The sequence below is a fragment of the Leuresthes tenuis genome, unplaced genomic scaffold, assembly GCF_036924035.1.
Source record: "Leuresthes tenuis unplaced genomic scaffold, fLeuTen1.0.hap1 SCAF_19, whole genome shotgun sequence".
Classification (NCBI taxonomy): domain Eukaryota; kingdom Metazoa; phylum Chordata; class Actinopteri; order Atheriniformes; family Atherinopsidae; genus Leuresthes; species Leuresthes tenuis.
Window position 1 is genome coordinate 20,751,104 of NW_027325373.1, and position 25,105 is coordinate 20,776,208.

General features: G+C 40.4%; 1 protein-coding gene across 2 annotated transcripts in view; it reads left to right on the top strand.

Annotated features, from left to right (window-relative positions):
* col5a1 (procollagen, type V, alpha 1) overlaps nucleotides 1–24,850 on the top strand; it is a 69,739-nt gene extending 44,889 nt beyond the window's left edge. Inside the window, exons 26-66 of one of the 2 annotated variants that reach the window (XM_072371446.1) lie at nucleotides 868–912; nucleotides 1,118–1,171; nucleotides 1,989–2,033; nucleotides 2,359–2,412; nucleotides 4,090–4,197; nucleotides 5,929–5,982; nucleotides 6,416–6,469; nucleotides 7,224–7,268; nucleotides 7,461–7,514; nucleotides 7,597–7,641; nucleotides 7,734–7,787; nucleotides 7,881–7,934; nucleotides 8,020–8,068; nucleotides 8,643–8,755; nucleotides 8,901–8,990; nucleotides 9,544–9,597; nucleotides 9,857–9,964; nucleotides 10,069–10,176; nucleotides 10,980–11,033; nucleotides 11,170–11,223; nucleotides 11,311–11,418; nucleotides 11,518–11,571; nucleotides 11,672–11,779; nucleotides 13,218–13,271; nucleotides 13,450–13,557; nucleotides 13,694–13,747; nucleotides 13,834–13,887; nucleotides 13,975–14,028; nucleotides 14,149–14,202; nucleotides 14,323–14,430; nucleotides 14,554–14,607; nucleotides 14,690–14,743; nucleotides 14,965–15,072; nucleotides 15,314–15,367; nucleotides 15,456–15,491; nucleotides 15,600–15,653; nucleotides 15,764–16,031; nucleotides 17,673–17,785; nucleotides 19,269–19,337; nucleotides 22,109–22,342; nucleotides 22,555–24,850. In XM_072371446.1, coding sequence (XP_072227547.1) covers nucleotides 868–912; nucleotides 1,118–1,171; nucleotides 1,989–2,033; nucleotides 2,359–2,412; nucleotides 4,090–4,197; nucleotides 5,929–5,982; nucleotides 6,416–6,469; nucleotides 7,224–7,268; nucleotides 7,461–7,514; nucleotides 7,597–7,641; nucleotides 7,734–7,787; nucleotides 7,881–7,934; nucleotides 8,020–8,068; nucleotides 8,643–8,755; nucleotides 8,901–8,990; nucleotides 9,544–9,597; nucleotides 9,857–9,964; nucleotides 10,069–10,176; nucleotides 10,980–11,033; nucleotides 11,170–11,223; nucleotides 11,311–11,418; nucleotides 11,518–11,571; nucleotides 11,672–11,779; nucleotides 13,218–13,271; nucleotides 13,450–13,557; nucleotides 13,694–13,747; nucleotides 13,834–13,887; nucleotides 13,975–14,028; nucleotides 14,149–14,202; nucleotides 14,323–14,430; nucleotides 14,554–14,607; nucleotides 14,690–14,743; nucleotides 14,965–15,072; nucleotides 15,314–15,367; nucleotides 15,456–15,491; nucleotides 15,600–15,653; nucleotides 15,764–16,031; nucleotides 17,673–17,785; nucleotides 19,269–19,337; nucleotides 22,109–22,342; nucleotides 22,555–22,701 — 3,243 coding nt within the window. In that variant the 3' untranslated portion in view covers nucleotides 22,702–24,850. Of the gene's footprint in view, nucleotides 1–867; nucleotides 913–1,117; nucleotides 1,172–1,988; nucleotides 2,034–2,358; nucleotides 2,413–4,089; nucleotides 4,198–5,928; nucleotides 5,983–6,415; nucleotides 6,470–7,223; nucleotides 7,269–7,460; nucleotides 7,515–7,596; nucleotides 7,642–7,733; nucleotides 7,788–7,880; nucleotides 7,935–8,019; nucleotides 8,069–8,642; nucleotides 8,756–8,900; nucleotides 8,991–9,543; nucleotides 9,598–9,856; nucleotides 9,965–10,068; nucleotides 10,177–10,979; nucleotides 11,034–11,169; nucleotides 11,224–11,310; nucleotides 11,419–11,517; nucleotides 11,572–11,671; nucleotides 11,780–13,217; nucleotides 13,272–13,449; nucleotides 13,558–13,693; nucleotides 13,748–13,833; nucleotides 13,888–13,974; nucleotides 14,029–14,148; nucleotides 14,203–14,322; nucleotides 14,431–14,553; nucleotides 14,608–14,689; nucleotides 14,744–14,964; nucleotides 15,073–15,313; nucleotides 15,368–15,455; nucleotides 15,492–15,599; nucleotides 15,654–15,763; nucleotides 16,032–17,672; nucleotides 17,786–19,268; nucleotides 19,338–19,396; nucleotides 19,466–22,108; nucleotides 22,343–22,554 lie in introns of both variants that reach the window. The other variant, XM_072371447.1, reaches the window with a different exon arrangement.
* Nucleotides 24,851–25,105: the final 255 nt, after the last annotated feature.

A 25,105-nucleotide genomic window follows, 5' to 3' on the forward strand; every position in this document is an offset into this window, starting at 1 on the left:
GTATTTTTCCAAAACATATTCATCATACTGCACTTCAACACGACCGTGTTATTGCAGAGCAACACACTTGCACCTTGGAGTTTATATGCAAACACTCTCCTTCACATCTCTGCACAGACAGCACAGACACCTGCACTAATGACAGATGTTTCTTGGAAAGCACCAGGTGGCACCTAAGAGAAACAGGGACAAGAGGGGCTGCGAGATTTGAAAAAACAAAAAACAGGGATCTATTGAAAAGGAAGAGCTCTTACCATAAAATACAACACTCCCTGGTCCTTTCAGAGATTTCTTTAGAATCGAAACAGCTCTCACCCATTTACACACGCAGCCTTTTTGTTCATACATTTGTTGTATAGAACTTCAGCCACAACACCCTCAGGTTTAGTGCTCCTCCCTGCCCCTTATTTCCTTCCGCTTTTGTATCTATTTCCTTCTCCACACTAAAAACCCATCAGAGGTTTAACACAGCTCCTTTGTCTCATGAGAGTGCAATCAATTTCCTTCCAGCCTTCACTTTACTGGACATCCACTTGTGTATTCTATGTGTGTTTTTGGGACCTCTGCATTGTGTGTTTGTTCATATGCATGCACAGTATCCATGTAATGTATTTGTGAAGTCCCGAAACAGCAGTAGTCTTGGCTTTTAAAGTCCAGTAATAGCTGCTGCTGCCTGTAATACTGTGCATTAAGGATAAAAAATCCCAAATGGGATTGAACTCGAAAGGTCCTTTTTTCCATTTTCCAGTTAGATTCGTCCTCTAGCAGTTTTACTACCTAATCCCTCAGTTATAAGGATGTTATAGTATTTATGGTGGTAATTATCCTGAAATGCTATGCAATAATATTACTCTAAATAATTTACAGGGTCACCCTGGAAAAGAGGGTCCTCCTGGGGAGAAAGGACACATGGTGAGATTTATTTCCTCCTCTCTTTCTCCTACTTTAGTTTGCATTTAGTCTTTCTTCATTTATTTAAACTTTTATGGGTTTCATTTACTTGCCGATGTCCCTGTTCAGACAAGTTTTCATTGAGTGTATTTGTGTAGATAAAATTTGCTATATCAGTGTCTGTGTGTTTATCCTGCAAGCTCATTTCAAACATCTCTCTCTCCAGGGCCCTTCTGGCCCTCAAGGACCCATTGGTTATCCTGGGCCCCGAGGCGTAAAGGTGAGTTGATTCTAGATTATATGAAATTCATTTTATTCTGATATATTCGACAGCTTTCCAATTAATGTCTGTCATGACCAAGTTGTGTCCCTATTATCTTATGTATGCATCACAAAATAAATCATTTTTACTCTTTTCATAATTCGTCAAACCATTTTAGAATCTAAATTATACATCCCAGGAAGCAGTACCTTTTAGGGAAACTTATCTGGACGTTCGTTAAGGGTTACAGACTTTGCAACTTGGCTTATTCCCCTTAAAAGAAAGGAATCAATTAAAAAAACCGCTGATCATTTACCACCCTCTGTTCTTCACATAAGATGGGACAGAGACTAGTCACGGGGGCTGATAGCTGTCCAAGGCGCACAGCCCTTCTCATGTTTGGTGTCATTAGCTGCCGACAGCAGTGAGACAAAAGAAATCCCATCAAATAAATCTCGGTAAGTGGGTGTGACTGATCCAATCATTCCAACTCTCACTGAGGAAGGAGATCACACAAGTGGCTTGACCTCGAAGTAACAATTACCCTGTTAGAGTGTGCTCTCTAAGATCAAGGATGAAAGAAGTGTGAGGATTTGTTAAACTATGAACCCTGTGTTCTCCATAGCCTACTTATTTGCCACATAAGTGACAATTAGCTTCATTAGATGATCAATGTGGCTCTGGAGAGCTATTTTAGAAAAAAGGTTGGATCCCGTCAAACTGAATGTTCTGCAATATACTGTAGAACATATACTACATACCTACTCTTTGTCATATATGCTCCAAGTTGAATTGTAACCTGACCTGTAAACATCTGTTTTTCGTTGCATCACAGGGAGCTGATGGTGTCCGTGGCCTCAAAGGACACAAGGGTGAAAAGGTAAATGAAAAGCATGCAGGAAGTGCATTCTATATGGGTTAAACTAACCTTAACAGAGAGATTAGGATAATTTTGACTATAATGATGATATTGAAGGATGATTAGATTTTCACGCTAATGATCTCAATAAATCCTGTTAAGAATGTGAGAATTTTGCTGAATCAGAAGGAAAAAAAAGGCTCTCAACAGTTTCTATGGCAACAGCACAAATGTGAGGCCCAAAACCTCAGTGTATTTATGTTTGACTTTGTTTCTGAGTGCATTTGGGTACACCACTAAAGTCTTCTTCTGTATTAACACTACGCCTTCTTCATTCTCATGCTAGGGAGAAGACGGCTTCCCTGGTTTCAAGGGAGATATGGGTATCAAGGGTGACAGGGTAAGATTTGTTTGTTTATACTTTGCTCAGCTGTATCTGTCAATCACACCTTGATTATTGGACGCAGCAATAAAATAAATCCCTTTTATTTGATAGCTTGAACTTGTTTTATGCTTTGCTTTGTTGGACCTTTATCTGCACAGAGTTAAAGCAAGAGTCACCTCTCTTAGGTTAACCTTTATGACTGCCGTAGAATTGTTGGTAATGAGCAAATATAAGGTGTTGTTCCTGTTGCAAGCTGTTATTATGTATGCATGCATTTAGTGTAAGTAGATTTCAATTTCCTCTCGGCCCCATGCCAGTCATTCCTAACCCTTCAACTGTAGAAGATAAGAAGCAGTAGTTTGACATGTGTACTCCGCAACAGCTTCTCTCTCTCTGAAGTGCATTAGGGATTTACCCTGTCAAGTTGTGGGAAAAATGCCTTTTGGAGTGAGAAACATAACTCACACCAGGCTGTACTTCAAACATCAAGCATCCTGTCCTGACCAGGCTGTCTCTAGCTTAGCAACGTAAGGAGGGAGAAATCAATGGCACTTTAAACCCCCTTCAAACCCGAGAGAGACACAGGGCTTCATCCTTGTTTTCCTCCGGAGATGTTGCGGATTCGGATGAAAGTAAAGAAATGAGGAGGCCCTCTGCTCTGGAGATGCACACGTGGACTAGACTGTAAATGACTCATTTTGACGCAGGCCTAGGAAAAGTATGCGTGTTTGTGTGTGTGAGAGTGCTCAATTTAAAGTGTTCTCTTTGATGAGCCTTCGAGCGGGAGTCAAGTACAGTTTGGTTGATGCCGTTTCATGTGTGCACGAGTGTGGATGTGTGCGCACACTTGCTTGCTTTGCAGATCTATGCAGTCCTTTAACTAGATACCTTTCACACACCACGGGCCTCTACAGCAGTGCCCGCTTGTCAGTGCGAGTTTGTACTCTGTCGTTAGTGTGTGTCCTGCTAGAATCAGAGCACACTGAGAGAGAGCAGTAATAACAGGATCGCTAAGTACTTTAAAGGTGGAACATTGCCTAACTGGAATCTTTAAGCAACTTTACACTCAGAAAAACCTTTAAAGAGGCAACATAAAACACCTAGAAAAGAACAACTTGCTTGCTGAAAAAAATCTCTTAGTAGATGATGGTGTTTTTTTTCAGAAATACGCTGTGTTGGACCTCATTCAGCATTTATATTTAATCTCTTAATGATGTAGGAAAGCAAATAATTAGAAAGTTTAATAACAATTTCTGTGGACAATTTGACTAATGGAGCAATTTTTAAAGAACATTTTAAAGAACACTGTAGAAGGCAGTGACTAAATGTCATGTCATTTCTCTATTAGACGGGTTGTGGCAGTATTGCACGGATAAACTTGATAAAATGCGTTCAACATTTTAGTCAATTTTCAAGGATACATGCTGAATGTAATCATTACTGTTGGTAAAATCCAATTGGCTACCTTAAAAAGCAATGACGAAAGATAAAAGCGGAAAAAAGGTTGATTTGTTATTCTTAAGCTAGCTAGATATGCTAAGAATGAAATTAGCGAGCTGCATAAATGGGACAAGACTCTTAGTGTTTATTTCCTGTTTATGATGAAAAAAACCACAATCAGTGTCAACAAGGATTGGGGATCCACTGTATGGACAATTGATGTTTGTGATTTGCATTCCCTGTGTCTTCCAGGGAGAACTCGGACCAGCAGGACCCAGAGGAGAAGATGGTCCCGAGGGGCCAAAGGGTCGCTCAGGACTTCAAGGAGATGCTGGTCCGCTTGGACCCAATGGAGAGAAGGTGAGCCGCCTTTGCAAGTTGGCTCCCACAGTTTCAGCTATGCTGATATCCTGCTGTCAGATAAAAGAGAGCTAAAAGAAAAGCCTATATTTTCTATCTTCAGACATGTTTGATGTTGGCACAGCAAGGTTTAAAAGGGAAAGTTGTTTTGCCAATAGCTCTGATCTGAGCAGCAACCACATTTTCATTGCTGCTCTCCACCCAGCTGAGAGCATTATTGGATTAAGATACAGAATCAACTGAATACTGAGTAGGCTGCTGTGTGCAATTCTGTGCGCAATGACAATGCCATTTTTGTGGAATAAAACACATAATTGATTGTTCTCTGAAGAGAGCTTTAATGATCTTTCAGAAAAGGCTAAAGAATTGGCTCAACAGATGTAGAATATATGGATACTGGACACTGACTGCTCATACACCGCCTGCTTTGACACTAATTTGCACTGTAACCACTTATTCTTATTCAAGATTCCTCTTCATAGTACAAGGAATCCTACTTTACATACATTTGAACCATGGTGGTTACATTTCAGTTCTACTTTATAGTTTTCTACTTTATAGAAAGTCATTGTCATGTTTAATTAAAATCTGCACATCGGCCACTCTCCCTTTGTTTTAAGCAGAAATGGTTCTAATAAATTCTGCAGTGGTGCTCTTGCACATTTGACTGCTGTTAGTTCTGACATAAGACTACTTCTATTCCAATTGTTTGCATCCTAAAAAGTGAAAATATAGCATGATGTGAGACTGAAGCTGTCAGCATGTCTCTTGCATTGAGGGTGTGAGGAGATCAGTTTTGTGCAAAAATTTAGCTGATAATTTTAGAACCTTACTGTGGAGGCATCACCAAGTGAATCCGCTATTTTGGTTCATTCGGGTGCAGCAGAACAACAGGCAACAAGGCTAGATAAAGTTGATAGAAATAAGAGGGTGTGGTTATTTAACACTGCACTGCATCACCACTTTCATCGCTCTGAAGCTGCGCCAGTCACAGGGAAGCTTGACAACAATAACTTGGCAAATGGAGAAGTGCTTTCATAAGAAATCATGCTATTGTCTGGATGCTGCAGATCAGCAAGAGATGAACACAGATCTGCAGGCTGGGTGCATTTTTATTCAATTTATACAGTAATGATGGAAATCGATTATTTAAACTTCTGTGACTGCACCAATCAGGTGATATCTCAGTTTTAAAATCTGCTTAATCCAAAATAATCATGGTGTAAATGTAAGAAAATGGCATCTTTATAAGCATTTCAAAAAATAATATATCAGAAAAAGACAAAAACAGATTTACGAACAATATATCGGTTGATGTAAGGGTGTAAGGTAGCTGTTGCTTTTTAGAAAACGTACATTAAATATGCAAAGTCTTAACTCATATGAGACATTTTTTTACAGGAAAAAAAAACTGTGAATGTTGCATCGTTATACTTTTTTACATTTACAAAAATCAAATATGTTAACTGGCACCAGATACCTTTTGCAATGTATCATTACGTAAACAGACATTCATCAATGAATTCCTAAGAATTGAGACAAAATCCTATCACTTCTCACGATGAGATAACAAGGCTTTTTTCTTTGTGTGTAAGTGGATTATAATTATGTAGGAAGCATGATCGTTGTAGTGTCTGTAATATACCAGTGAGCCTGGATTTGATTTAAGTTGTCATTTAAGAGCATAAGGGGCCTTTTTGAAAAATCTAAACAAATGTTTGCCTCTCACAGGGTAAACTTGGAGTTCCAGGGTTGCCAGGATACCCAGGAAGACAAGGACCAAAGGCAAGTGCTCACATATCACTAAACAATGTTGTTCGCTGACATCAGTAGGAATAATGGATGCAGTTTAGCTTGCCAAAATGTCACTACACTTGAGTGTTTCTGTGTGTATTTGAAAGAGAATGGAAAATGCCAGCATGTGCCGTGCGAGCTGCTTAGCTGAACTTTGGATGCCTCATCCTTTAGCCTCACAGAGGCAAAGCCGCAGTCTGACAATTGGACATGCTTGAAGCTTCCTGATCAAAGAGCTAAGGATTTGAATATGCTATCTGCTGTCAGCCCTGAGCTGCTGATACGATAACAATAAAATTCTGCAACCTCCTGTTGCATATACAGTAGTAAGCTGGGAATATTACAGGAAGGGCTAGAATTAACAAGGGCTAAATGTTTAGGTTTTGTCTCTCAGAAGAATAATTACTCTCTTTCTCCTACACAGGGATCTCAGGGTTTCCAAGGTTTCCCTGGAGCCAATGGGGAGAAAGGAACTCGGGTATGTCAAATAGACCTCTTGTTATTCGTATTAGACCGACAAGAGTTGGGACACAAGAAGGGCTCCAGAGACAGGTTTCTCTCCCAGATATAGATTTATCAACCCAGTGGAAGTTGCGTGGCTTTTTATCCAGGGCAGAAAGACAATCGCATTCTTTCCTCATTACAGCTAACACATCTCATTTCAAACTACCAGAAACTTTGTTTATCACTTGGTGGTGCCAGAGCAATGTTTCATTCGCTTTGTTTAAGGGATGGGCCATTAGCTTGCCTGAAAGAGTAATGGTTTGTCACCACGAGTGGAGCTAGGCACATAAAGCCTTTCATCTTCACAGAACATTTGGGAAGTTTATGAGACCAAGCTCTCAGACAGAAAGGGATAATGATGCCTTTAACACGGTTTTACAGCACTTTTTTAAAAGTTAAAAGCCACACAGAAGATATACATTGTTTTCTCATTAAAATTGCATGCACCCACTCTGATTATAGAGTCACTATAAGTATTATGTTAGGCATTACTGTTTTTCTGTGTCATTTATTGAGGCATTAATGGCTCAACTGTTAGTGATGATAAACAGGTAATCCCCAATTGATGATAAAAGGCGATCTCAGATCTCAGTAATGGCCCAATTCTGTTGAGATCTGTTGGCAAAAAAATACTGTCTTCTGGCATTAGATTCATTCTGGAGGAGGCAACCTCTTAACAATGTTTGTGCCATGTCTTTAATCACTGTGTGTGTTCTTCGTGTCCACAGGGAACAGGAGGAAAGCCAGGCCCACGTGGACAGAGAGGACCAACGGTTAGTCTTACTCAGCAGACCTGAGCTTATCTACAGATGGCGAACTTGGCACCTGAGTAAAACTGGAGTCTGAACCTGGGTGTTCTTGAGGGAAATCCAATAATAAAGACAATAATTAATCTTGCCATATTCAGGTCATTTATATATTTTAGTAGCCTCTCTATGATTTTAATTACCTCTTCTTTTCTTCAGGGGCCTCGAGGAGAAAGGGGACCAAGAGGGCCAACAGGAAAAGCTGGACCAAAAGTGCGTAAAAAATATTCCGCTGCAACTTTTTTGAATTTGTTCGGTACAGTTTTACAGTGTGTGTCTTACTTTGTCTCTTCAGGGTAACTCAGGAAACGACGGCCCACCAGGACCTCCCGGTGAGAGGGTACGTACCATCACTCCATCGTCCTGAGTCATGAAATATGCTAATTTTAAAATGCGTTATTGGTTCATGACTAAGAATCATCCTTGTTTTAGGGTTTGCCAGGGCCACAGGGACCAACTGGCTTCCCAGGACCAAAGGGCCCTCCTGTGAGTTCAGACTTTCTTTAGAAACTTATCATGTTATTTTCTTTGTCAGTTTTTACATTAATTGATATTCATGGATTTGTATGACTTTCTCAGGGACCTTCAGGGAAAGATGGACTGCCAGGACATCCTGGACAGAGAGGAGAAACTGTGAGTCAACTGGTCTGATTACACAGCCTTCGTCAACTGTATTTTCCATCAAGTTACTGATGTGGCAATTCTGTTTCTTTATTAGGGATTCCAAGGCAAGACAGGACCTCCTGGTCCTCCTGGTGTGGTTGGACCTCAGGCAAGTAGTTTATACTACAGATCACTACTCATTGTTGATAATGGACAAATTTGTATAGTTTTTTTTAAGTTATACTCTTAGTAGATGCACTGTCCAACATGTGCATACACTAAAACACAAGAGAAACCCTAAAGTGATAATTACCAACACTTCTTCCTCTACAGTAGATTTTTTTCTTACCTATATTGTGAGAACCGTGACTTAGGTGTTGTTTTTCCTCTTTCATATAACTATTGGGCTCTTCATCCATTATGCATGATTGTTTAACCGACTTTCCCTCCAAGCAGATCTGCTAATGTCAGCTGAGAACATTCACAATAACGGAGCTGTATGGGGCTTTAATGAGTAGTAGGCCTCCCACACAGCAAATGCTCAGCTTCTCCTTGGCGTGTTTTGTAAGAGATTGAGAAATTGTAACATATTTTTGGGTTTGAGTTGCTGATTTCGCTCTCTTTCTCCTCTCTGCTTTCTTCTTTCAGTAGTTTAGTTTTCACATTTCCTCTGCAAATTGGCTTAATACTTGGAGCTAATTTTATTGGAGCTATTTTTTAACCTTTTTTTTTCTAAACCACAGGGACCAACAGGTGAAACTGGACCACTGGGAGATCGGGGCCATCCTGGACCCCCAGGCCCACCTGGTGAGCAGGGTCTACCTGGAGCTGCTGGGAAAGAAGGAGCAAAGGTGAATCTCAGAGCTCTATCATAAATGTTTCTTAGCACCCCCATCAGATTAATACGTATATGTCATGAAACTGCTACCATCTGTTTCTCATTCTACCGAGAGTTTGTGTTATATAGGATCAATGAATTTGTGCTTTCGCCTGTAGGGTGACCCTGGTCCTGCTGGTCCAGCAGGTAAGGATGGCCCTCCTGGGCAAAGAGGTTTCCCCGGAGAGAGAGGTCTGCCTGGCCCTGTGGTTAGTATTTTCTTGTGCTCAGAGCCTTATAACACCTTCTGACAAAATCAATAAATCTCAAAGCCTGGTTATTACATAACAGACATGAGCTCTTGAATTGCTGTAAGATTGTGTGGAATCTCAAATCCGAAATAACATCAGATCTCTGGGCTTTAGAGTAGAAGCAGCAACACGCTGTGATCTTTATTCTTTTCAAATGTTTTTATAACCTTCTAAATTCATGTCCTTGTGCTTATGAAATTTATTCTATTTTCTTACTGCAAACATGTTAGCAAGAAAATCACTTGTGGAAACATTTTTTTCCACAGCCAGAGTTATCAAAATGCTTCTGATTATTCGACAGCAGCTGCTCTGTTATGTAAAGGAAGTTTACTGCAGTATTTGTAAATAACTGTTTTCTCCATCTGGTCTGCCTCCACTCTGGAGACTACAGAAGTCTTTTCACCTCATGCTGAGTCAGTTTGACAATAGGAAGTCCATTGTAGGACAGGATGTGTGCTTCCACAACAGATGTGTTTGTTTTCTGATGCCTTCGTTTTATTTTCCTCTGCAGGGGGCTCACGGCCTGAAAGGGAATGAAGGTCCTAATGGTCCACCTGGTCCTGCTGTGAGTAGAATTTACTGCATCCCCATGCTTACCTTCCTTATTCTTTCTTTCCATCTCTGGAAATTACCTTCATTGTAAAGTTTATATCCTCAGTGTTTCCAGGCTCTTACATAATATAATGATATGCACACTTTACTACTTACATAAGTGAGGCATGACCTATTTGATAGGGTAGATATGCCTTATGTCAGGCTTTAGCTTTGATGTATTTTGCTTTGCTGTTGGGATAACTAACATTGCCAATATGGTGCTGATGTAGGGTTCTCCTGGTGAGCGGGGTCCTGCTGGCCCAGCTGGACCTACAGGTGTGCCTGGACGTTCTGGCCCTCAGGGACCTCCAGGCCCTGCTGGAGAGAAAGGCGGACCGGTAAGAATGTCACTGTACAAAATGTGCCAGAAACGCAAAACATGCTCCGATGTTTTCCTGCTTGATGACATGGTGTTGAACTGTCCCAAAAAAACAATCTCTAGGGCGAGAAAGGACCTCAAGGCCCAGCTGGAAGAGATGGTATTCAGGGACCTGTGGGTCTGCCAGGACCTGGAGGACCTCCAGGACCACCAGGAGAGGACGGAGACAAGGTGATTTTCTTTTCGTGATTTATTTCAAGGTTTAAGTGAATAACTGCATTTCAGTGACTTTGTACAGACAGAGGAGAGGGGCAGATTTTTGTGCCGATGACACAATCCATAAAGTGACAGTTTAGTATTCAGAAACTAAACCATCTACTCATCCCCTCCAAAAACATTTGCAAGGAAGATCAGCCGCAGAGACACTCAGAGGATAATCTCTTATCCTTTGAAGAATGCCACAGTTCTTAACTTGCCTTACAACGGTCCCTGTGGTGTTGACGGACACAGAAAGTAGTGAGGATATTTGCCATGCAGATAAAAAGGATCTTGCAAGCCAATGTTTACACACATTCATACACTTTCTCATTAAAAGTCCTGTCTACGAGCTCTAAGAGCTTTATTTACGAGACAAAGAGCATTGTCTGTCTAAACCTCAAAGGTACAAACCTTCAGTTCTGATAGTTATTAGCATTTTTTTCTCCAATCACCCACAGCATGCAGGCGCTTTGGAAAAAAGGGCACAAACGTCTTTTTAAAAATGTTGTTGCAAACAGATTTAGATGGGAGTAATTATCTCTTCTGTTTGGTTCTATCAGATGTAAAGCATATTTGTCAGAGAAGAAGAGCCTGAAATTGAATATTCATAGTTTGGTCTAAAAATTGTGGGAAAGAATTTTTTTAGATTTTAGTGTCATTTTTTTGTAATGGAAAATGTTTAATGTATGATTTAACATAACAATGTCAAATTGTATTTCACTTTAGGTGTATATCACTGTTTTGTTTGACACTTTATTACATCATAACCTTCACAGGGGGAGCTCGGAGAGCCAGGCCAGAAAGGAAGTAAAGGTGACAAAGGAGAACATGTAAGTCATTTTAGAAAATCTGTTTATTCTTCATTTTACATTCTTTTCTTTAACAGTTAATTATTTTTTTCTTTATCAAAACATTGTTTTCATATGGTGAACAATAATATTTGGTATTTTGGTGTGTTCCCTTCAGGGTCCGCCTGGTCCTACTGGCCCTCAAGGACCTATTGGAGCACCTGGTCCTGCTGTAAGACACCTTTATTATTCCACCCTCCAGATGGTTTAGTTTTCCTGACTCTTACATCACCTGATTATTATCTGTTGCTTTCTACAGGGTGCAGATGGTGAGCCGGGTCCCAGAGGTCAGCAGGGTATGTTTGGCCAGAAGGGAGACGAAGGGTCAAGAGGCTTCCCGGGACCTCCAGGCCCAGTTGGGCTGCAGGTGCGGAGTACAATGACTAACAGGAACTGTGGCACTGGTCAAATGTATTAATTAGTCAACATTAGATCTGTATGATTAAATCCTCTGCTAACTTTTCAGGGCTTGCCTGGTCCACCTGGTGAGAAAGGTGAAACCGGAGACGTCGGCCAAATGGTAAGAGCTTAATTCATCCACACTCTGACCATTGATTCCATTACATTAAAAGCAGTATGCAGATTATATGCATTTTGAATTAAATAATTTCTACTCATAGGGTCCACCTGGCCCCCCTGGTCCACGAGGTCCCTCAGGACCCCCAGGAGCAGACGGCCCTCAGGGACCCCCTGGTGGTGTTGGAAACCCTGGCGCTGTGGGAGAAAAGGTAACCACCTCATCTGTTTCTTGGCAGATATCAATGGCCACCAAAACACCTTTGAGCCTATAATTTTAGAGATGTAGGGATTTTATTGTCTTGTGGAACATAACTTCAACCAAAAACAACAACGGCTCATGTGACATGATTATTTTTACTAACTCAGAGTGACAGATGCACTGCAAATCTAAACGACAGGCTGTTATCCCTAACAGGATTGCCGATTAAGTAGTCATAGGCTTCATGTTGCAATTCTAAAATGATGAATGCAGCATGAATGAAGGCTTCTCTCATAAAAATCAGCAACAGCTTTTATTTGATGCTGCTGTTTTATTATAAACTGGCCTGCTTTGGCAGGTGTTGGAATGCAGTGCAAAGTGCTCTCTCATCACTTTCTGTCTGTAGCGATGGTGTGATGTGTTTTATCTGGTTCAGTCAATACAATCACCTTTTTGCTCCTTTATAATCTCCCCAAAGATAGCCTGTCCTCCCCCTGCGCTAACACACATACCACGCTCTTCGAGCTAATCGCAGTTCAGCTGATCTGGCATTTTATTCACCAGCCTTGGAAGCTGGCAAGCAACAGAGCTCAGGATTTTTCTGTAACCACATCCCTCATGTATCTGTGATGAGCAGCTGTCTTTCATGCTCTTGGTTTCACTGTTCTCAGCAGATTTTACCAGCAGCCTTTTGGTGGATATAAGCAGGTTGTCAGAAGGATGGAGTTAAGGCCGATGCGCTTTGAGACGCAACATTGCATGAAAACCAGTGTGGGTAGCTAAAACACGAGGATCAGTCATGCTCAAAAAGCTCAAAAGTCTTCCCAGCTGCTTAGTGTGTATTTCCTCGACTTTAACAAAAATATGTTTTGGCCCAACACTAATTGAGTCTCCATTGATGTTGAACATTCATAGTTGTTTGTGCTTCATGAGATGTGGATATGTTTGTCATAACACATCACAGCACAGTTTCCTCTGGCTCCGTAGAGCTGTGCTTATAGAGCTGTCCTCGCCTTCCAAACATGACATGGACTGATATGTTTCTGCAAAACAGGTGTGGCAGACTGCATCTGCTGTAAACCCTCAGCAGGGAGGACAGTAGGCTCATGTGACAGTGAATAACGATAGTATCTTGTGTATAGGTGACTCAACAGGGCAACTATTCGATAAGGTAAGAGGAAGTGGACAAGATATATGAGCAGGGTCTAGTGAGAACAGTGGGGTCAGCGCACTCTTTGCTTTAGCCACCCAATCTGCCTGTGCTTGATGGATTGAAATCTCTTGTGTCATCTCTTTCTTTTCCCATTTGGGTGACAAGGGCACTGGGACACTCAGGGCTGCTGCGAATTATGGGATTTTTTGAACCACGCTGGATCAACAAATTCTCTTACTGATAATGTGTGTCTCTCTCCTACCCACTTATACCCCTCCCTAACCTTCTCTCTTAGGGAGATGCTGGAGAAACAGGAGAGCCAGGACTTCAGGGAGAACTTGGCCCCCCAGTGAGTTATCTGTTTCTCTTTATTTTTACTTGAGAAGAACTAACAGTACCAAAAATAATTTCACAGCAGGAGAGGAATTTTATCTACTATGGTCACAAGGACAGAATGGCCTATTTATTTTTCTATGAAACTCCCTATGCCACTAATCTCTTGTTTTATATTCTGCAAATTATTACAGGGTCCAAGAGGAGAGCGTGGAGAAAAGGGCGAAGGTGGTCCTGCTGGTGCTGCTGGACCTCCTGGCCCTAAAGGTCCTCCTGGAGATGATGGTCCCAAAGGCAGTCCAGTAAGTTATATTCTTCCTTTACCTCCAGAAAATGCATTTATAGCACAAATCAGTGCACAGAGGATAACTGTAGCGATGTAACAATCATTGTTTTATGTCCATGAAAAAAGTAAAGCAGTTATTTATTTAATTTCAGGGTCCAAGTGGTTTCCCTGGTGATCCTGGCCCACCTGGAGAGACTGGTCCGGCTGTAAGTTTCTTACAAGTTCTGATCTGAGAATAAAGTGTTTTTAAAACAAATATTTGTGACTGAGGTTCTGTTCTACTGTAATGCAGGGTTTGGATGGTCCACCTGGTGACAAGGGAGATGATGGAGAGGCTGGTCAGGCTGTGAGTGTTTGTGTTACTTTTCCACACTGCTGTGTAACTGCTGAAAAAAACTGAATTTTAAATGGCTATGTTTTCATTCTAAACCAGGGTTCACCTGGACCCACTGGAGAGTCTGGTCCCTCCGGACCACCAGGAAAGAGAGTAAGTACTCTTCTTAGCTTGTTCCATTTTGCTCTTTCAACAGTCTGTGTGTGTCAAAATGCTAAAATGTTCTGCCTTTGTATTCCACAATATCATTGATTATCAACTATTCATGAATAGGGGCCTCCTGGAGCAGCAGGACCAGAGGGAAGGCAAGGAGAGAAGGGAGCCAAGGTAACTCAGCCAACACACAAAAAAGATTCTCTATATGTTCTCATATACAAATATTATTAAAACAACCAACAAATGGGTAGGACTCAAGGAGTTTGCATGAATTCTGTTTCTATGTGAAAGGGAGAGTCTGGTTTGGAGGGTCCTCAAGGAAAGACAGGCCCTGTTGGCCCTCAAGGATCTCCTGGCAAGCCTGGTTCTGAAGGACTCAGGGGTATCCCTGGTGCAGTTGTAAGTAGTGTATTTCTCACCCACACCTCAGTTCATCACAGCTGAATGCTAAATGTAAATTATCCATACTGTTTAGGTACCAGCTGGTCTTAAAAACACTGGATACATGTTATTTCTTTTCAGGGAGAGCAAGGACTTCCTGGTTCTCCAGGCCCAGATGGACCTCCTGGACCTATGGCGAGTAGAAGCGGCTTCTTGCCTTTGATATGAGGTATCTTTTGTAATGTTTGATCTGATCTGAATGTTATTCCTCTCACAGGGCCCTCCTGGTTTGCCTGGTTTAAAAGGAGACTCTGGTGTTAAAGGAGAAAAAGTGAGTAACTCCAGCATGCACCAAAAAGACCTGAAGAGAGAACATTAAAGTAATATTGAAGCTAATGAACTTGCTTACTGATTGGGATTTATTTGCCTCTGGCTGGAAAATGGGTTCCTTAATGATTGGAGGGTGTATCAGTTTGATCTATGAATGTTTGTTTTGGTTCATTATCAATTATTGTATTGATAGGATGCTCATTTGTGGTTCTCTACCCTCAGGGCCATCCGGGTCTCATTGGTCTTATTGGGCCCCCAGGTGAACAGGGAGAAAAGGGTGACAGAGGTCTTCCAGGTCCTCCAGGATCACACGGCTCCAAAGGAGACAATGTAAGCAATGAAAGAAAGACGTAATTTAAATCATGGAAAAAAAAACAGACACAGAGAGAGCAGCAGCACTGTTTGTGCAATTATTTAGCTCCCTGATAGTTATTGACAGCCTTTCTGTACTTTGATTATTTTAATAAGTAGCCGCTGCTGTAATGCTTATCGATAAGGATCCTTCAGGGATAAACAATGATTTTTCTTTTGTCAACAATAATGTATTTGTACTTTCTTCTTTCTCCATCAGGGTATTGCTGGTCCTACAGGTCCTCTTGGTCCTGTGGGCCCTCCTGGATTACCTGTAAGTCTTTTTTCTTCATATGTTATACTACAGCCAGTGCGTAATATCTGAGCCAGTATTGATTACTTGATCATATTTGTGTCTATAGGGTCCTCCAGGTCCCAAAGGAGCCAAAGGATCATCTGTAAGTGATTTTCTGAAAGCTGCATTGAATAAGAAACAAAAACAAATATGTGATATGACATCCATAAACTTGTCAAGATGAAGAATGGGTATTATTTGTCCTGCTCAGGGTCAAACTGGACCAAAGGGAGAGACTGGTACACCTGGACCTCCTGGCCCTCCTGTGAGTAAATGCCCCAGTGTGAATTATCGTCATCCCCTTGGTTTAAGGCCATCTTCATAATGCTGATCCCTATCTATTTGACATATCACCTTTCATCTATCCAAAAACAGGGCCCACCTGGTGATGTCATCCACCCACTCCCCATTCATGCTCCCGTTAAGGGCAGAACGCGTAGGAATATTGATGCCAGCCAGCTGGTGGATGATGCAGCTGTGGATGCTAACTATAAGGACTATGATGATGGCATGGAGGAAATCTTTGGCTCACTCAACTCACTTAAACTGGAGATCGAGCAGATGAAGCACCCACTGGGCACTCAGGGCAACCCTGCTCGTACCTGCAAGGACCTGCAGCTCTGCCACCCTGATTTCCCTGATGGTTTGTATCATATTTTGTCTAAAAGGCCCATTACCTAATTTCTATCTCCTCCTTTTGAATAGTTTATAATGCAGCAGCTAGCTAGAAATGTTTAATAAAAGATACCTTCTGAATGGTAGATCAGGCCATTTTTGGGCACCAGTCCACATCACTGCCTGATTTCACAATGTGACATACATATGAATGCATATATATACTATTTGCATAAATATAATGTGAATAATACATTAGCCAAATGTATTTTAAAACCATAGTTAAGGGAATTGGGACTGTAAGGGGGATTACACAGCCCTTAGTTATTTAATTAGTTATATCATGTAAATGCTAATGTCTAAATGAAAAAAAGGAGAAAATACTTGGTGTCATATTTGGTGATTCGTTGTGTTTCCATCCATTAAGTTTTCTACACAAATTCAATTTACTTCAATTAAAACAACAAAAGTTTTTATGCTTTAACATGGTCGAAAAGGGAGTAAATCGTGATAAATAGAAATCACATGACTTGTAACCGCAAATAGGAGAGTAGATAGTCGGGATATTTTTACGAATGTCTTAATTTCACCCGTTTTCCTTTTTTCCATTTTTTTGATAATGTTATCTCATTGAACCCTCATCTTCTGCTGCTCCAGCTGGAGAATTAGCGCCACCTACCACTTATCTCGATGAACCTATCTATATAGTAGTATAAGTAGTAGGTATGATATAATAGTATACTATTGGACTGCAAGGTGTATAAATGATATATTGCAACATTTAAAATTTACGGTTTAGGTAAATTCCACCAAACCTTCCTCAGTTCCTTCTTTTTTGTGTGAGCATCTGCTGTTTTGTATTATTTATTAAATGAATACTTTTGGATTTTGAATTTTCACTAGGACAAAACAAGCCATTTCATGGCACTCCCTTGGGCTTTAGATAATCCTCTCTGACATTTTATACACCAAAGGATTAATTGTTTTTGAGAAGATAAACAACAGATTTATTTAAAATGAAAATGATAATTAGCTGAAGCCCTAGAGCCAACCATCAATCATGTCGATGTGCTGCATCTTGAATATATCTGCGGCTTATCCATTGTGGTTGAATTTGCAATAGCTAACAAATGGACTAGTTCATTAGTCAGTGAACTCAAGTACACGTACAGTCACACACATCTCGGTGCATCATTTGGATGGTGATGTTAATGGACAGCAGGAATGTTCTTCAAAGATCAGTCTTAATTGAACCAACCGGACTGGTTTGTGATATGTTAATACTACATAACCACAATATCATGGGTTTGATTTCCTCAACCTCCCCTGTTGAAGATGAAATAGTAATGATAGTATGATGTAATGACAATGATATATTCAGTCTGGGTCTAATTCTAACACCAAAGTTACTACAGAATACCAACTATTAAGAATAGAATAGTAAAAAAGTTTATAGGAGGTTTGGTGACTTTTCCTTTTCAATACAGACAGAATACATATTCATTCATTTAGAAATAAAGACTTTATTTTCCTGTACGATACCCAAGCACATTACATCCAATGTTAGACGTCATTTTGACACAAGTAAGCACAGTAAAGCGCATCAAATATGCCACTCTGTAACGGTATCCTCTTTCTCTGTGTTTTCTGCCTGTCTTTATCTCTGCAGGTGAATACTGGATTGATCCAAACCAGGGCTGCTCACGGGACTCCTTCAAGGTTTACTGCAACTTCACAGCAGGCGGAGAGAGCTGCATTTTCCCAGATAAGAAGTCAGAAGGGGTACGTCTGGCCTCATGCACACAAGCACAAGAGAGATGTTGAGTTGAGAATACAATATGCAGACAGGTTAGGAGTAGAAAATATATATGTTTTCAATGTTTTCATCCTGACAGTAAAGGAAGGTATGCAGGATGCTCTGGATAAGTAATTTATTGCCTTTTCTACTCTTATATCAGACTAACTGTTGTGCATAATGTATGAATAGCCTGAACATCTCAACATTTGCAAACAGTGACTCTACTACATTAATCATGAAGCATTATAATTACACTGTTCACAGTCACCTGGTGTGTTGTCTCTATTTATTTTACAAGAATAGCTACAGTGTAACAAATTTCTTGTACAAGCAGACACATTCACTCAAACCCATCCACACTCTTTTGTTTTCTTGCTATTTTTAGACTGAATATCAAGAATTGTATTACATATGAAAGCTTTGGCGGGTGACAGGCACATTGAGAAGATTTTTTTCGGTTTATTATGCATGAGTGTGGAGAAGAGAGGAGAGTAGCAGGGTGTTGAAACACTGTCTCTGACAACTCGAAGGCTGTGTAATAGTGCAGTGCTACAGCCACATTAATGATCCCACTCACCAAGCCTCAGAGGAGCAGGGGTTTGCTTAAGCTCAAAATAATGAAGCTGACTTTTTATAGCATGCTGGTGATGTGCTGCTCTCATTTGTGTCAGGGGTGCAAAGAATAGCCCATGGTGTCAGTTTTAGCTTTGAGACTGAAAAAACACCCATATGTTTATGAGATTGAAAGGGTTATTACAAGAGCACATACTTACACTGTCCACATGCTGTATAGAAACTCATACACAAAGCCAGACATGCTACTTTTGAATCTAGAAGTCAAAGCAAGGATATGTTCCCCACTCTCTTGTGGAAACAATTAAAGGTTACCTTCAAGGCAGCATGGGTTTAATGTATGCCATCTCCTAGCGATAAGTGATCTCTAGTCCATCCTTCATTAACGCATTAAGCCATTGATGACAGCTTCATATCAAACACTGCTTTCTAATTATAGAGACATTCATCATTGTCATAGCTGAGACCATTAGAGGTGTGTCCCGTTGGCGGAGTTTCCGCTTTTAATGGCATAACAAAGTTAGTGCACCCCGGCCTCACAGAGCTAACACTGAGCAGCGGGGACAAAGGAACAGTATAAGAGCTCCTTGCAGGCAATCCTTTCTTAATTAATCACTGTGTACTCATGAATTTTTCAGTGGCAATTAGCTTCCACTTACAGTTTGCACTGTACAAAATGGTATAGTAGCTTACTAAAGTTTTCTGCCATGGTCAAGTAGATCTGCTTGATCTCACTGAATGCTGTTTCAGGTGTGGAGGATTCCTCAGAGGACAAGAGGGGGAGAAAGAAAAAAGCTGAGAGGGGGTGTGGGAATTATGTCAAATCTCTTTCCTTCCTTTAACCCTTCTTTTTTTCCCTTCCTCCTCTGCCTTTTTGTCAATCCATGCCCCCAGGCTAGGCTCACATCCTGGGTAAAGGAGAGTCCCGGTTCCTGGTTCAGTGAATTCAAACGTGGTAAACTGGTAAGCCAGACTCCCGACTTTCCCAAGTCCCTTCCCTGAATGCTTCTCGTATTTTACAGAGCAAAATGGCAAAATGGCCCAAAGACTCGCCAGGCACATGGTATAGTCACTACAAGAGAGGTTCCCTGGTAAGTGGCCCTGCCTGTGGTTCCAGAGTCCCGGGTGAGGTCGGGACTCTGTGTGCCTGAGGCTTTGCATGCTTCTGGTTCTGCAGTTTGAAGTACGTATCAAGCTTGGCTATTTGCTTGTTGGTTGTTAAGTTTTTGAGGTGCATGATTCAGCATGAGCCGCTCTCTCCTTCAGTCAGGCAACATGCAAGTGATGCTCTTTCAAGGAAATGGAGGAGAGGTTTGTGGACCATACAAACAATGATTTCAGGTGATTAATAAATATGTAGTGCATCTAATGGAGTTCAACAAACTCCTCATTTTATTATTCACTCTGTCACACCTCTGCTGCATTAGGAGAGCATCTCATAAGGGTGACTGGGTGACTCGACACTCTCATGACTCGAAAAGCATCCCGTATTTATAGATTTAATAGCATAAGATTTAAGAGTTTTCATCACTGAAAGTTAAAGTTTTTTGCCTCAGCAGGCTATCTATTCCCTCACACAGACAAACAGATCAGCCACACTCACATTCCCGGTGTGTCCGATTAGTTCTGAGTCAAACAGGTCAGGCACTCAGTCACCACCCAGTGGCTTCTGGGTTCTCAGTCATTGTTGACTTGAAACTGCAATGATAAAGAGGTAATGTTTTTCCGGAGATGATGGACTTTGTCCTCACACTGTGACGAGCAGAGACAAAGGGATAAAGAGTGGCAGGGCAACTGAGAAAAACATAGGGCTGCCCGGCCACATCTACAGCACTGACACTCAGAAATAAGTTATTAGACGTCTTGTCATTGATTAGCCAGGTAAATCAATCCCTGGCACTAAGCTGTTGCTCAGACAGATGAAAATGAGGATCTGCTTTTTGTTAATGTCACCTTTGAGTGTCAGTACTGTGATTTTATATGCATGCGTGCACAAATGCTGGCTTATTTGCAAGAACGAGTCAAGAAAGGATACCAAGACTCAGACGGTTTGCTGCTCTGGCTGCATGGCACGAATTCTGCATGTGCTCTACTCTCAGTAAGTCCTGTTTGTCTGAAAGGCGAAGCGATCATGTGGATCTAATGGATTCTTGATGGTTGGTATGCAGATTGTCATTAACGGACATTAAAATAAACTGGAACTGGTTCCAGATATATCTCATCAGTTAGGATACAAAGTAATAATCAGCTTAATGGGATATAGCTCAGTTTTCTGTAATATGAGCGTGAAAATCCAAATTTTAGGTTAATTATAAGGCAATTAACATATCATTACTGCCACATATTGCCTATTTTCAGGATTATATTTTCATTATTTTACAATAATTAGTTCATATTGCTTTATATATTATGTACAGTTACCCAATTAGGATTTAAAAGAAGTTCTTAGTTCTGCTTTTTTGTACTTTGGAGTTTCCACATTAAGCCTTGAACATCATTATCATTTTACAAGCATTAAATATCTGTATGTTACTTCAGGAAAAGGCTGGTTTTATTCAGTTGTCAGAAAATTTCATGAAAGCCCAAAACCAACCGTGGATTGATGTACCAGTAAGTACTGTGTTTGAAATCTCATAGTTTTGTAAACACACATGTACATTCAATTTTAAAGAAACATAAGTACATTAGCACATGCTACATTTCCCAACTGTAACTGTGGATTACTTTGCCTTTTCATTTTATGTTTTAAATGTCCATTTGGGACATTTGAGAATTATTGGTCTTAGGTCTGTCACAATCTTGAAGCTTTAGATTGACTGTCAGGTTTGACCTGAAGTTTCCAAGTTTAGAAAATTGTGTTGGATGGTGAATTTTGTAGGTAACATCTTAAATTAGGGAAAGTAGTGACTGTTAAAGCCAGATAATGCCCGCTGCAGCACTGCAGAGCTTGGCGTTGCACCTAATCCACAGAAAGGATCTTCATTTTAAAAGTTCCTCGCCTAAATGTGCTGCGTTGAAAATTAGAAATTTAGCATCTCAAGATACACAATTGATGGCACTAATTCTCCACCGAGGTGCCACTAAACAACAGCAGAAGACAGGAGCACAAGATAATAACGTCATTAAAACAGGGACAGTCAAACCAAAATGGTGGACAACATTAGAAATGGAGATACTACATTTATAATTTATGAAGGTGAACAGAAATTATAATAATTATGCAAAATGATTGCTGTAAGTTCAAATAATTGCAATGAATTATTTATGTATACATCATGGCAGCATTAGGTAGTGGAAACAGAAACAGCCTACTAAAAGACAAACTTACACACTGTAGTTTTCGGGTCTTTTCGTGGGATTACCTGACAGCTGATGAACACCAGCCTGATTCGGTCAGTATGATGTCTCACATTATTACCAAGTGAAGTTAAATTTGTCAGCACTGCTGCAGATCATGGTAACTGTGGATCCTTAGATGAAACCTGTTATCGAGGCTGCTGTTTATGTCCTGGTATTCCCAGTACAACATAATAATATAAATTGAAACTCATAAATTAAATTAGACTGACTCCCAAGTGATAAAAAAAAAAAACACCCACACAGTATAGACATGACAATAGGTCAGTAAATCGTGTCTGCAGGATATTCCTCCTCCCGTTGAGCTCATTTACTCCTCTCCCCTGTCCAGCTGTTAAAGTTTTGACGCTCAACTTGTATCGTGTCACTGTTTGCAGCTTTCCTATGTGGACGCGGAGGCCAACCCCATCGGCGTGGTCCAGATGACTTTCTTGCGGTTGCTGAGTGCAGCTGCCCGGCAGAATATGACGTACAACTGCTACCAGTCAGTGGCCTGGCAAGACCATGAGCAGGACAACTACGACAAGGCCATCCGCTTCCTGGGATCCAACGATGAGGAGATGTCTTATGATAACAACCCCTACATCCGCGCCCTGGTCGATGGCTGTGCGGTAAGTTGTGTGCGAGTGTGAGTGAGCTTGTGTTTATCTCTGGGCGGTGGGCAGAATTCCCATTAATGAACACTGTCCTTGTGTTTTCGTTGTCTTTGAAGTGACTCCGTCAGTTAGATTTCTGCTAATGCTTGTGAAGTTTCATTTCTTTCAATTGCTATTGTTTTTCACACACCAATTCTCCTTCCCGCTGTGTCTTTTCTCCTTGACAGATGAAAAAGGGCTATGAAAAGACAGTACTTGAGATCAACACACCAAAGGTGGAACAGGTGCCTTTTGTGGACATCATGTTCAATGATTTTGGCGGTTCCACGCAGAAGTTCGGATTCGAAGTGGGGCCTGTCTGTTTCATCGGCTAAGACTTTCAACAGAGCAAATGGAGAAAAAAAAAATCTTTTTTTTTTTTTTCAGAAAAAACAATTGAAAAACAAGAGGACAATTCTATTTGTAAAAAAAAGTAACTTTTCCATAAAGCATCAAGTATGAGTCAAATTCAATCATGTCGAGATTATGGTGAAATTTCATAGGAATAGAGGAAATAACCTTGAAACCTCAGTGTGCCTTCTCCATCACATGCAAGTTTTGAAACTGGATGTCAGATCCTTCCTTCTGTACAACACACTTGCACACACAACCTTGCCCCATGTCATCACTTTATTTCGACTTCTATTTTTTTGTCCCAAACAACGAAGGCGACCCTGAGAGCTGCAGCCATTGCAGTATTTGCCTTGGACTCCATCTGATTTGGTTCTTTTCTTCAGTTTTGATCTCTTGTTTCCCCTCATTTCTCTGCCTTCTGTCACTTGTCTTTTGTTGGTTTGTTTGCTCATTCACTACAGGAGCTTTGTTTGTGCATAATTGTCTCTCCATTCTCTTGTAATGGACCTTATATATATATAAATATATATAAATATATAAAAATGATTTTTATGTTTGTAAGTACATTCTGTATATTTTCCCAGCTAATGTTTATTGCGTCTGGCTTCAAAACATGCATGTGACTTTATTAATTGTGAGGTAGAAGACCATGGAACATCTTAAATGTTGAAACATATCGAAAGTGAGGATATTCGACTTGTAAATTGAAAGACAAAAAAAAAAAAAGTAATTGGGAAGTCCTGTCTTTGTGGAGCACACTTTGTTGTAATTTAAACACAGAATGGAAATAAAAAAAAGAAAACATACTCTGTGATATGACGTGACAGTTGGTTTGCAAACAAAAGAAGAATACATTCCTCTTTTTGTGCCCTCTGAACCAAACACCCACCACGGTGGCAATATCATTAACTTAATAAACAGTTTCTGTATTTTTCCTGAAATACTCATCTATCTGACTATGCAGTGGGAGGGGATGTCACATTTTAATGAAAACACAAAGAAATCAAAACCTAGGTGCTAATCTCTCTCTTCTGTGGTGCTATGTATTTTTCTAGTTTGTGTTGTTTGAATGAAAGAATATTTTTGGTGATATTACTGCATCCCCGGCTACCCCTTGACCCACTCCACCACCACATCTGACGCAGTTGGATTTTTGCTGCATCCATTTTGGGGTTTTTTATGGTCAGCGGTAGTTTTGCATGGCATTTCTCTACATATCTACTGTGAGATCAGTGCAGCATGTCGGCCTATGCTTCAGCAGACCACACAGATAAGAATCGTGTCTGTCGCCTGTCTGCGCGGAGTGTTGGAATAATGAAAGGAGGGGAAACTAAGATGGCGCATTTGGCTTTGCATATCATTGCTGTGTGACTCTGCGTTTTTTTGGCTCTTGCTGTCGGATCCTCTGTGCCACATCATTCCGCCGGAGTTGCAAAGTGGACATCTTTTGACTGAGCCAAAGGGCTATGGTTCAAAGTTTTGCTTGGTGTAGGAGACCTTGAACCCTTCCAAAGGTTTTCACGTATAGCTTTAAGAGGCTCAAAATCATGTTTTTGTATGGGAAACAACTTGAAAGTCACCAAATTAGCCAGATGGAAAAGTTTGCTCATGCAGTGTAAAAATAATGCTTGTTGGTCTACTTCTTTTGCCCTTAATGTAATAATGCTCTTTGTTCGAACTATGCACTCTATATGCTTATGACCACTAGTATCTACCACAGAATTTTTACAGCTCTTCATACATAGGTTTGTTTGTTTTTTTTCCTTTTTTATCTTCAAATATGTGACTTGAACCATTTCTGTTAAGATAACTCAATATGCCTGTAGATCTTTGGCTTCTTTTTTTCCATCATGTTGCAGCACACCCAAATTTATCACTTTGCTCTAAATAAAACAGACAAGCAACTTTTTTTGTAAATTTCCAGAACCAGCAGTGATGCTGCCTTTATTGTGTTTTATTTTGTAGATTTTCATTTGTATGTCTGTTTATTTGTTTTCACAGTCTTGTCAAACCTGTGTAAGGATAAGAGGATAGATTATATTGGTTTTTATGTCAATAAATTCAAGTTTACTGTGGCCATCCACTCTTGTATGTCTTTTGAAGCATTAAAACCTATCTGTATGCATGAAATTGTAAAGTTTTTTTCTCTTGTTATGAGTTTGTAGAGCCACATGATCTTCAGCCCTCGTTGCACTCATCGGGATAATGCAACAGATGAAAAAACAATCATGTTCACAATTGTGAAGTGGAGAGAAAATGATGAACTTGTAACTCTACCAAAGCCAATGTCCATTGTAGTATATTTATTGTATTATTTAAAATAAGAAAAATAAATGATAAATGACACCATAGTGTAAGTGTAAGAGGCCCCCTCTTTATATTCTA